Source organism: Palaemon carinicauda, chromosome 21, assembly GCF_036898095.1.
Source record: "Palaemon carinicauda isolate YSFRI2023 chromosome 21, ASM3689809v2, whole genome shotgun sequence".
NCBI lineage: Eukaryota > Metazoa > Arthropoda > Malacostraca > Decapoda > Palaemonidae > Palaemon > Palaemon carinicauda.
Window position 1 is genome coordinate 123450387 of NC_090745.1, and position 13093 is coordinate 123463479.

Consider the following 13093-nt stretch of genomic DNA (forward strand, 5'->3'; position numbering starts at 1 on the left):
TGGCCTTGTCCATGCAGGACATGATGAGCAAGGAAGATTCCTTCTCAGTCGGGGAGATCTTCCTGCTCAAAGCTCCCAGACACCAGTCCAAAAAGTTGAAGACCTCGAAGGCTCTAAATACTCCTTTCAACAGATGGTCTAGGTCCGAAGGTGACCAGCATATCTTAGAGCGTCTCATGGCTATCCTGCGGGGAGAGTCTACAAGACTTGAGAAGTCGCCCTGGGCAGAGGCAGGAACTCCCAAGCCGAGAACTTCTCCCGTGGCATACCAGACGCTCGATCTGGAAGAGAGTTTAGCAGGGGGAAACGAAAAGGCTGTCTTCCCTAGACTCTTTTTGGACTGCATCCAATCTCCTAAAACTCGTAAAGCTCTCTTGGACGAGCGTGCGAGGACGAGTCTCGTAAAGGCAGGCGAGGATGACTGCGTACCTAAAGCGAACTCTGACGGAGGAGAGCGTGGAGCAACAGACACAAACTGGTCCGGAAACATCTCTTTGAACAGAGCAAGAACTTTTCTAAAGTCCAAAGAGGGTTGCGTGGACTTGGGCTCGTCAAGGTCCGAATGTGGTTCATCAACGTGTGCCGCATCGTCATCATCAGAGAGTCCATCATCCGAGAATTGAGGAGGAAGCGGCAAAGGAGTAGGTATCGGCTGGTCAGCTGAGTCCGGTCGCACGGGTGCACGCGTGACTGAACCGGACGCAACGTCATGGAACTGTTGCCCAGTCTGTGAGCTGGCAACAACCATAGCAGCGCGGGGACGCACAGCGTCTACTCCAGACTGTCTAGTCTGATGTGGGCGAGCAGAGGCAACCACACTGGGTTGCGGAGGTTGACGCACCGCGTCAAAACAAAACAACTTTGACGGTTGTTGTACCTCGCGAACGTCAACGGAAGGTTCCGTGCGTCGCTGAACGTCAACATGCGGCTGGCAGGGTACACTGGAACGCATGGGTGGCGGGACTCTCTCAGCTGGAGTGCGCAAGAAGGTCGCCTCAGCGTCCACAGGACACAACCGTGGTTGGTTGTAGGCAAGAGGTTGGTGCAGCAGCAACCTTCTCCGCACGAAAGTCCTGCATCAGAGACGTTAATTGGTACTGCATGGTCTGCAGCAAAGACCACTTAGGGTCTGCAGGAGCAGGTGCGGCGACAGACGGTGTGACTGCCTGAGGCAGTACCGCTTTGCCTCTCTTAGGAGGTGAGCAGTCATCGCAAGACTGCAGCGAGTCCGAACTGACCCAGTGGCTACAACTGGGCCGTTGGACTTGCGCGGAAGGGACCGACTTGCGCTTAAGAGGTCGTGAGACCTTGGTCCATGGTTTCTTACGAGAAACCTCTTCCGCAGACGAGGAATAAATGGGCTCTCTCGTCTCTGTGTGGGTGGGGCGATCTTGGGTAGATACGCCCGAAACCACGGAGGGAACGTCTGTTCGCTGATTAAAGCCTCTTGAACCCTTTGGTCGTACGACATTGCTTCTCCCCTGGACTTGGGAGCTTGCAAGAGGTCCCGGACTAGGAGGACGACAGGCACGAACAGACGAACCCTCAAGCGCAACACTATCCACAACACTATCACTCACTTTATCACTTCCCACTGCACTCTTACACTTCAGCTCCTTGACGTCCGCCATGAGCTGGTTACGGTCACTAGCCAAGGACTCAACTCTCTCACCCAGAGCTTGGATGGCACGCATCATATCTGCCATCGAAGGTTCCTGAGTGCCAGAAGGGGGATTAGGAGCAACCACTACAGGGGAAGGAATATGTTGTGGGGCATGAGGAGAGGAAAAATCAACGGAACGAGATGAACTTCTCCTGACTCTATCTCTCTCTAGCCTACGTGTATATTTCTGGAATTCGATAAAATCGAATTCCGAAAGCCCAACGCATTCCTCACATCGATCTTCCAATTGACAGGTTTTATCCCGACAATTGGAACAAACGGTGTGAGGATCGATAGAGGCCTTCGGAAGACGCCTTGAACAGTCCCTAGCATTACACTTCCTGAATTTAGGGACTTGAGAAAGGTCAGCCATTTTGAATTGGTCAAAGGGGAATTCAAAAACTATCCAAAGTCATCAACAAATAATCCGATATCAAAAAAAGAATGCAAGGATTTATTGAAGAGAAAGCCTGCACAGCGAAAGCTCAAAACTAGAAACGTGTACTTCACCAAATAGTTGTGAAAACAAGTCCAGTTAGCAACAGCGAATTAGTAGGTCTTGCCGGTAGCACGACAGAGAGAAAATTGAGTTCTTTGTTTACAATGAGTACTGAGTACCTGCACGACAGATGGCGCTGTTGAAGTACACCCCCTACCTGCATAGCGATCGCTGGCGCATTTTTAACGTAGAGTTTTCTGTCGAGCAGCAGAGCTGCAGCTTATATAATCACCGGGTAAGTATATTGAAAATTACTGTATTTCCTAATCATAAACTTATGTATCATGAAGATTAGTACTTTCATACATAACTGTTACTACAACTCACAAGAAATTAATCTGTTTCATGCATTCCTCAGAGAATTACAACCTTGTACTGAAAAAAAAATTGCAATAGGACTGGCCAGACAGTACTACACTCTCTGATCATGACCCATTTGTTTTTGCCTACACATACAACGAATAGTCTGGCCTATTCTTTCCACATTCTCCTCTGTCCTCATACACCTGACAACACTGAGATTACCAAACATTTCTTTTTTGCTCAAGGGGTTAACTACTGCAATGTAACTGTTCAGTGGCTACTTTCCACTTAGTAAGGGTAGAAGAGACTTTAGCTATGGTAGGCAGCTCTTCTAGGAGGAGGACACTCCAAAATCAAAGCATTTTCTAGTCTTGGGTAGTGTCATAGCCTCTGTACCATGGCCTTGGATTAGAGTTCTCTAACTTGAGGGTACACTCGGGCACGCTGTTCTATCTTAATTGTCTTCCAGCTATCTGTTGAGATACTACCACTAGGTATTGGATCCTTTGACAGGCCAGACAGTAATGCATTGGATCCTTCTCTCTGGTTACGGCTTATTTTTTCTTTGCCTACGCTTACACAGAATAGTCAGGCCTAGTCTTTACATATTCTCGTCTTCCTCTTGTTCTTTTGAAGTTTTTATAGTTTATATATCTATTGAACAGCAAATATTCATACCTCAGTATGGCCTAATCCTAAAATATTCACCTGAAATCAAGTTGAAAGAAAGAACAAAAAACATCTAAACAATAGAATAAAAAAATAAGACTTATTTACCTTTAAGCCATATTCCCCTTCTAGCTTTTCAACTAAAGTCTGCACAAAATCTATATCTTTCTCGGCATCGGCATACAGGACGAGCGCATCATAATGCTGGAGACCTCGTCCCGCCTCCAAATTTTTTAGGTCATCTGTTAGAATGAGAACAAATTTGAAGAAAATGAACAGGATGTTACAAATTTAAAAGGCCTCGTCATGCCTCCAATTTTTTAGGTCATCTGTTAGAATGAAAACAAATTTAAAGAAAATGAACTGGATGTTACAAATTTAAAATGTTATTTTCATTAGTAAAATAAATTTTTGAATATACTTACCCGATGATCATGTAGCTGTCAACTCCGTTGCCCGACAGAAATCTAAGGACGGGATACGCCAGCGATCGCTATACAGGTGGGGGTGTACCAGCGCCATCTGTGGTCAGGTACTCAAGTACTTCTTGTCAACAAGACCTCATTATTTCCTCGGTCCACTGGTTCTCTATGGGGAGGAAGGGCGGGTCCTTTAAATCATGATCATCGGGTAAGTATATTCAAAAATTTATTTTACTAATGAAAATAACATTTTTCAATATTAATCTTACCCGATGATCATGTAGTTGATTCACACCCAGGGTGGTGGGTGGAGACCAGTATACATGTTAACAAAGAAGCTAAGTATCCCGTATTTCATTTTTATTAGTTATTCAAAATAACAATAAAAAATAAATAAGTACCTGGTAAGGAAGTCGACTTGAACCATTACTCTGCCTTTAATAAGTACGTCTTCCTTACTGAGCGTAGCGGTCCTCTTAGGATGCTGAACGACTCTTAGGTGGCTAAAGTATAAAGGGCTGCAACCCATACTAAAGGACCTCATCATAACCTCTAACCTAGGCGCTTCTCAAGAAAGAATTGACCACCCGCCAAATCAACCAGGATGCGGAAGGCTTCTTAGCCGACCGTACAACCCAAAAACAACAATAAAAGCAATCAAGAGAAAGGTTAAAAAAGGTTATGGGATTATGGGAATGTAGTGGCTGAGCCCTCACCTACTACTGCACTCGCTGCTACGAATGGTCCCAGGGTGTAGCAGTTCTCGTAAAGAGACTGGACATCTTTGAGATAGAATGATGCGAACACTGACTTGCTTCTCCAATAGGTTGCATCCATAACACTCTGCAGAGAACGGTTCTGTTTGAAGGCCACTGAAGTAGCCACAGCTCTCACTTCATGTGTCCTTACCTTCAGTAAAGCAAGGTCTTCTTCCTTCATATGAGAATGAGCTTCTCTAATCAGAAGCCTGATGTAGTAAGAAACTGCGTTCTTAGACATTGGTAGAGAAGGCTTCTTAACAGCACACCATAAGGCTTCTGATTGTCCTCGTAAAGGTTTTGACCTTTTCAGATAGTACCTAAGAGCTCTAACTGGGCAAAGTACTCTCTCCAGTTCGTTACCCACCAAGTTAGATAGGCTAGGAATCTCGAACGATTTAGGCCAAGGACGTGAAGGAAGCTCGTTTTTAGCCAAAAAACCGAGCTGCAAGGAACATGTAGCCGTTTCCGATGTGAAACCTATGTTCCTGCTGAAGGCGTGGATCTCACTTACTCTCTTAGCTGTTGCTAGGCATACTAGGAAAAGAGTTTTTAATGTGAGGTCCTTGAAAGAGGCTGATTGTAGCGGTTCAAATCTAGATGACATCAGGAACCTTAGGACCACATCTAGATTCCAGCCTGGAGTGGACAACCGACGTTCCTTAGAGGTCTCAAAAGACCTAAGGATGTCCTGCAGATCTTTGTTGGAGGAAAGATCCAAGCCTCTGTGGCGGAAAACCGCTGCCAACATACTTCTATAACCCTTGATCGTAGGAGCTGATAGGGATCTAACGTTCCTTAGATGTAACAGGAAGTCAGCAATATGGGTTACAGTGGTACTGGTAGAGGAAACTGCATTGGCCCTGCACCAGCTTTGGAAGACTTCCCACTTAGATTGATAGACTCTGCGAGTGGATATCCTCCTTGCTCTGGCAATCGCTCTGGCTGCCTCCTTCGAAAAGCCTCTAGCTCTAGAGAGTCTTTCGATAGTCTGAAGGCAGTCAGACGAAGAGCGTGGAGGCTTGGGTGTACCTTCTTGACGTGAGGTTGACGCAGAAGGTCCACTCTTAGAGGGAGAGTCCTGGGAACGTCGACCAGCCACTGCAGTACCTCTGTGAACCATTCTCTTGCGGGCCAGAGGGGAGCAACCAACGTCAGCCGTGTCCCTTTGTGAGAGACGAACTTTTGAAGAACCCTGTTGATGATCTTGAACGGCGGGAATGCATACAGGTCGAGATGGGACCAATCCAGTAGAAAGGCATCCACGTGAACTGCTGCCGGGTCTGGAATCGGGGAACAGTACAATGGGAGCCTCTTGGTCATCGAGGTAGCGAACAGATCTATAGTTGGCTGACCCCACAGGGCCCAAAGTCTGTTGCAAACGTTCTTGTGAAGGGTCCACTCTGTGGGGATGACTTGACCCTTCCGGCTGAGGCGATCTGCCATGACATTCATATCGCCCTGAATGAACCTCGTTACCAGCGTGAGCTTTCGACTTTTTGACCAAATGAGGAGGTCCCTTGCGATCTCGAACAGCTTCCTCGAATGAGTCCCTCCCTGCTTGGAGATGTACGCTAAGGCTGTGGTGTTGTCGGAGTTCACCTCCACCACCTTGTTTAGCTGGAGGGACTTGAAGTTCATTAAGGCCAGATGAACCGCCAACAACTCCTTGCAATTGATATGAAGCGTTTTCTGTTCCTGATTCCATATCCCCGAGCATTCCTGTCCGTCCAATGTCGCGCCCCAGCCCGAGTCTGATGCGTCCGAGAAGAGATGATGGTCGGGGGTCTGAACAGCTAACGAAAGACCTTCCTTGAGAAGAATGCTGTTCTTCCACCACGTTAGAGTAGCCCTCATCTCTTTGGAAACAGGAATTGAGACCGTCTCGAGCGTCATATCCTTGTTCCAGTGAGCTGCCTGATGTTACTGAAGGGGGCGGAGGTGGAGTCTCCCTAACTCGATGAACAGGGCTAGCGATGAAAGAGTCCCTGTTAGACTCATCCACTGCCTCACCGAGCATCGGTTCCTCCTCAGCATGCTCAGGATGCACTCCAGGGCTTGGTTGATTCTTGGGGCCGACGGAAAAGCCCGAAAAGCTCGACTCTGAATCTCCATACCCAGGTAAACGATGGTCTGGGAAGGAACGAGCTGGGACTTCTCTAAATTGACCAGGAGGCCCAATTCCTTGGTCAGATCCATAGTCCATCTGAGACTCTCCAGACAGCGACGACTTGTGGGAGCTCTTAAAAGCCAGTCGTCTAAATAAAGGGAGGCTCTGATGTCTGCCAAGTGAAGGAATTTCGCAATATTCCTCATCAGTCGCGTAAACACAAGAGGTGCCGTGCTCAGGCCAAAGCACAGGGCTTGGAACTGGTACACAACCTCTCCAAAGACGAATCTCAGAAAAGGTTGGGAGTCTGGATGGATGGGAACGTGAAAGTAGGCATCTTTCAGATCTAAAGAGACCATCCAGTCCTCCTGCCTGACCGCTGCTAGGACCGACTTCGTCGTCTCCATTGTGAATGTCTGCTTGGTGACATAAGCATTGAGCGTACTGACGTCCAGCACCGGTCTCCAACCTCCTGTCTTCTTGGCCACCAGGAAGAGACGGTTGTAAAAGCCTGGGGATTGATGGTCCCGAACTATCACCACTGCCTCCTTCTGTAGCAGGAGCGACACCTCTTGTTGTAACGCTAGCCTCTTGTCCTTCTCCTTGTAGTTGGGAGAGAGGTTGATGGGAGATGTGGTCAGAGGGGGATTGCGGCAGAACGGAATCCTGTATCCCTCCCTTAGCCACTTGACAGACTGAGCGTCTGCACCTCTGCTCTCCCAGGCTTGCCAGAAGGTCTTGAGTCTGGCTCCTACAGCTGTCTGGAGAGGAAGGAAGTCAAAGCTTGCTTTTCGTGGACTTGGCACCCTTCTTTGACTTGCCCCGGTGACTGACTGCACGGGTACTTCCTCTACTGGAGGCTCTACCACGAAAGGGCGGAATGAACCTAGTAGCAGGTGTATCAGCAACAGGGGTGCGGTAAGATCTAGGCACGGAAGGTAAGGTTTTCGCCTTACGTGCTGAAGAAGCCATGAGGTCATGTGTATCCTTCTGGATAAGAGCCGCAGCCATCCCCTTGATTAACTCCTCCGGAAACAGGCACTTGGAGAGAGGAGCAAACAGTAACTCTGACCTCTGGCAAGGGGTGATACCAGTCGATAAGAAGGAGCAAAGATGTTCCCTTTTCTTGAGGACTCCTGAGACAAAAATAGCCGCAAGTTCGCCAGAACCATCGCGAATTGCTTTGTCCATACTGGACATGATCAGCATGGCCGCGTCTTTGTCAGAAGGAGCAGTCTTCCTGCTTAAGGCTCCTAGACTCCAATCGAGGAAGTTAAAAATTTCGAAGGCGCGAAAGACTCCCTTCATCAAGTGGTCCAGATCTGAAAAGGACCAGCAGACCTTAGAGCGTCTCATAGCCGACCTGCGGGGAGAGTCAACCAGACTTGAGAAGTTGGCCTGGGCAGAGGCAGGAACCCCCAAGCCAGGTTCCTCTCCCGTGGCATACCAGACGCCCGACTTAGAAGCCAGCTTAGGAGGAGGAAACACAAAAGAGGTCCTTCCCAGTTGCTGCTTGGACTGCAACCAATCCCCCATAACTCTCAAAGCTCTCCTTGATGATCTGGCAAGGACAAGCTTGGTGTAGGCAGGCGTTGTAGACTGCATGCCCAGAGAAAACTCGGAGGGAGGAGAACGAGGGGTTGCAGACACGAAGTGTTCAGGGTACAACTCTCTGAACAGAGCCAGGACCTTGCGAAAGTCTAAAGAAGGCGGCGAAGACTTGTGCCCTTCCACCTCAGATGGAGGATCATCCAGATGGGCAGCTTCATCCTCAGAAACCTCATCGCCTGAGAGTTGAGTAGCGAGAGGTAAAGGCAGAGCGGTAGGCTGAATGGCTGCGGGTTGTAAGGCATGAGGCTCATGCTGCATGGCATGCGGCTCAAGCTGCATGGGATGAGGCTCATGCTGCAGAGAATGCGGCTGCTGCATGGTATGAGGCTCGTGCTGCATGGGTTGAGGAGGATGCCTCATAGCATGAGGCTCCTGCCTCAAGGGTTGAGGAGGTTGCTGCATAGCATGAGGCTCCTGCCTCAAGGGTTGAGGAGGTTGCCGCATAGCCTGAGGCTCCTGCCTCAGGGGTTGAGGAGGTTGCCGCATAGCATGAGGCTCCTGCCTCATGGGTTGAGGAGGTTGCCGCATAGCATGAGGCTCCTGCCTCATGGGTAGAGGAGGTTGCCGCATAGTGCTGGAACCTGGCAACTCCCGATGCGGCTGCGTCTGGCAGGGAGGACTGCGTAGAGGTGGAGGAGCGCTCGCAGGAGGAGGGGTGCTAACCTTCTCTGCCTGATGCTCCTGCATCAAAGCCGCAAGCTGAGACTGCATTGTCTGCAGCATTGACCACTTGGGGTCCACAGTGGTTGGAGCAGAGGCCTGTTGAGGCACCACTCTACCTCTCTTGGGAGGTGTGCAGTCATCAGATGACTGCGGCGAGTCCGAACTGGCCCAGTGGCTACACCTGGGCCGTTGGACTAGCTCGGAAGGGACCTTACGTTTGAGAGGTCGTGAGACCTGGGTCCACCGTTTCCTCCTGGAAACCTCTTCCACAGACGAGGAATTTAAGGGCTCATTCGTCTGGGAGTGGAAGTGACGATCTCTATCAGATACGCCCGCAACCACTGAGGATACAACTGTGCGCCGATCAAGGCCTGCCGAACCCTTTGGCCCTTCGACGTTGCTTCTCCCCTGGGCTTGGGAGCTTGCAAGAGGTCCCGGACTGGGAGGACGACTGGCACGCACAGAAGTATCCTCATGCGCAACACTGACACTGACACTATGCACAGCACTGGCACTAACACTTCCCACTGCACTCTTCACTTTAAGTTCCTTGACATCTGCCAAGAGAAGATTGTGGTCACCAACTAACGATTCCACCTTATCACTAAGAGCCTGAATGGCACGCAACATATCCGTCATATCAGGCTGAGCACTCGTAGCAGGTTCGGGGGTCACCACCACAGGGGAAGGAGAAGGTTGAGGGATATGTGGAGAGGAATAAACCAAAGAGCGAGAAGAACTCCTCCTAACTCTCTCCTTCTCTAACCTAGTCGTATATTTGAGGAATTCATTAAATTCGAATTCCGAAAGCCCCGCACATTCCCCACATCGATTTTCCAATTGACAGGAATTTCCCCTACAATCGGAACAAAGGGTGTGAGGATCAACAGAGGCCTTCGGAAGACGCCTATTACAAGTCCTAACACTACATCGCCTATATTTAGGAGCTTGAGAGTGGTCGGACATCTTGAATTTAGGGAACAGTCAAGGGGGAATTCCAAAGTAAAGCAAAGATCGTTAACCAATAAATCAAATTTATTCCAAAAGCTATCTAAGCTAAGGGAAAAGCTTCCTGTACAGCGAAGGCTAAATTTTAGAGCAAATACTTCACCAAAACGTGAACAAAGGACTCCAAAATCAACAGCGTATCCATGAAGGTCTTGCCGGCGGCACGACAGAGGAAATAATGAGGTCTTGTTGACAAGAAGTACTTGAGTACCTGACCACAGATGGCGCTGGTACACCCCCACCTGTATAGCGATCGCTGGCGTATCCCGTCCTTAGATTTCTGTCGGGCAACGGAGTTGACAGCTACATGATCATCGGGTAAGATTAATATTGAAAAAGACCTCGTCATGCCTCCAAATTTTTTAGGTCATCTGTTAGAATGAAAACAAATTTAAAGAAAATGAACAGGATGTTACAAATTTAAAAGCCCTCGTCATGCCTCCAAATTTTTTAGGTCATCTGTTAGAATGAGAACAAATTTAAAGAAAATGAACAGGATGTTACAAATTTAAAAGGAGACCTCATCCCGCCTCCAAATTTTTTAGGTCATCTGTTAGAATAAGAACAAATTTTAAAAAAATGAACATGAGGTTACAAATTTAATAAAAAGCATAAGACCATCTCGCAAACACTTTAGACTTACCATAGTCACAGACTGAATTACCCACAGCCAACTTTCAACTCAAAATAAAAAGAATACTGCATGTTCTCTCTCACCACAGTTTCTTCCAGTTTACGTCAGCTGGTATAATTGACACCAAAGCAAACTCGAACAATAACTTTTAACCGACAACGTGAGACGCTTAGTGATAGGCATTTCATTTATAAAAAAACTTGAATTACTTCATTGGTAACTCTCACAATGCAATAAGTCGATAAATGATATTCGACTCGTATATCATTCAATTTTTCCTACCTAAAATTTATTGTACAGTATAGTCAGGATCAACTTACAAATATGTATGTAAACTGCACATTATCATTACTGTACTGTACTATGATTAACCATTTTACCCCCAGGCTATTTGGAAATTTCCAACCCTTAACCCCCCAGGGGTTATTTTTTTTCAAGCACATTTTGCAGTAAATTTTTTCTAAATTGCTCTAACAGCCTTAATTTTTGTCATAGAGAGGTCAGGTTGGTCTCATTCTCTTGGAAAATGTCTGAAGTTTCTCAAAAAAAATTATAAAAAATATGCAAAAAAAAAATTTAAATAGCAGTTTTTTGCAAGAACGTACCGGTACGTCCATGGGGGCAAAGGGATGAGTTTTATGAAACGTACCAGTACGTCCTTTGGGGGTAAAAGGGTTAAATACATTACCTGTACTTTTTCATATAATAATGCTATAGATTGCTTTATCATATAGGTGCAGGTTAAATAAGTCTCAACTTATTATCACAATCTTCTTTCTCACCGTCATCCCGACATTGAAGGGTCGGTAGCCTGCTGCGCCCTCTCCAATGCCTCCTACCCCCAAACTCATTACAAAACATCCTCGTCCCCAAACTCATCGCAAAACATCCTCGTCCCCAAACTCATCGCAAAACATCCTCGTCCCCAAACTCATCGCAAAACATCCTCGTCCCCAAACTCATCGCAAAACATCCTCGTCCCCAAACTCATCGCAAAACATCCTCGTCCCCAAACTCATCGCAAAACATCCTCGTCCCCAAACTCATCGCAAAACATCCTCGTCCCCAAACTCATCGCAAAACATCCTCGTCCCCAAACTCATCGCAAAACATCCTCGTCCCCAAACTCATCGCAAAACATCCTCGTCCCCAAACTCATCGCAAAACATCCTCGTCCCCAAACTCATCGCAAAACATCCTCGTCCCCAAACTCATCGCAAAACATCCTCGTCCCCAAACTCATCGCAAAACATCCTCGTCCCCAAACTCATCGCAAAACATCCTCGTCCCCAAACTCATCGCAAAACATCCTCGTCCCCAAACTCATCGCAAAACATCCTCGTCCCCAAACTCATCGCAAAACATCCTCGTCCCCAAACTCATCGCAAAACATCCTCGTCCCCAAACTCATCGCAAAACATCCTCGTCCCCAAACTCATCGCAAAACATCCTCATCCCCAAACTCATCGCAAAACATCCTCATCATCACAAAACATCCTCGTCCCCAAACTCATCACAAAACATCCTCGTCCCCAAACTCATCGCAAAACATCCTCGTCCCCAAACTCATCGCAAAACATCCTCGTCCCCAAACTCATCGCAAAACATCCTCGTCCCCAAACTCATCGCAAAACATCCTCGTCCCCAAACTCATCGCAAAACATCCTCGTCCCCAAACTCATCGCAAAACATCCTCGTCCCCAAACTCATCGCAAAACATCCTCGTCCCCAAACTCATCGCAAAACATCCTCGTCCCCAAACTCATCGCAAAACATCCTCGTCCCCAAACTCATCGCAAAACATCCTCATCCCCAAACTCATCGCAAAACATCCTCATCATCACAAAACATCCTCGTCCCCAAACTCATCACAAAACATCCTCGTCCCCAAACTCATCGCAAAACATCCTCGTCCCCAAACTCATCGCAAAACATCCTCGTCCCCAAACTCATCACAAAACATCCTCATCCCCAAACTCATCGCAAAACATCCTCATCATCACAAAACATCCTCGTCCCCAAACTCATCACAAAACATCCTCGTCCCCAAACTCATCGCAAAACATCCTCGTCCCCAAACTCATCGCAAAACATCCTCGTCCCCAAACTCATCGCAAAACATCCTCGTCCCCAAACTCATCGCAAAACATCCTCGTCCCCAAACTCATCGCAAAACATCCTCGTCCCCAAACTCATCGCAAAACATCCTCGTCCCCAAACTCATCGCAAAACATCCTCGTCCCCAAACTCATCGCAAAACATCCTCGTCCCCAAACTCATCGCAAAACATCCTCGTCCCCAAACTCATCGCAAAACATCCTCGTCCCCAAACTCATCGCAAAACATCCTCATCCCCAAACTCATCGCAAAACATCCTCATCATCACAAAACATCCTCGTCCCCAAACTCATCACAAAACATCCTCGTCCCCAAACTCATCGCAAAACATCCTCGTCCCCAAACTCATCGCAAAACATCCTCGTCCCCAAACTCATCACAAAACATCCTCATCCCCAAACTCATCGCAAAACATCCTCATCATCACAAAACATCCTCGTCCCCAAACTCATCACAAAACATCCTCGTCCCCAAACTCATCGCAAAACATCCTCGTCCCCAAACTCATCGCAAAACATCCTCGTCCCCAAACTCATCGCAAAACATCCTCGTCCCCAAACTCATCGCAAAACATCCTCGTCCCCAAACTCATCGCAAAACATCCTCGTCCCCAAACTCATCGCAAAACATCCTCG

General features: G+C 47.7%; 1 protein-coding gene across 1 annotated transcript in view; it reads right to left on the reverse strand.

Moving 5' to 3' along the window:
* Nucleotides 1–13093, reverse strand: part of LOC137615475 (myeloid differentiation primary response protein MyD88-like) — a 50119-nt gene that overhangs the window by 18057 nt on the left and 18969 nt on the right. Inside the window, exon 5 of the mRNA XM_068345382.1 lies at nucleotides 3243–3376. Within this exon, the coding sequence (XP_068201483.1) occupies nucleotides 3243–3376 (134 nt within the window). The remainder of the gene's footprint in view (nucleotides 1–3242; nucleotides 3377–13093) is intronic.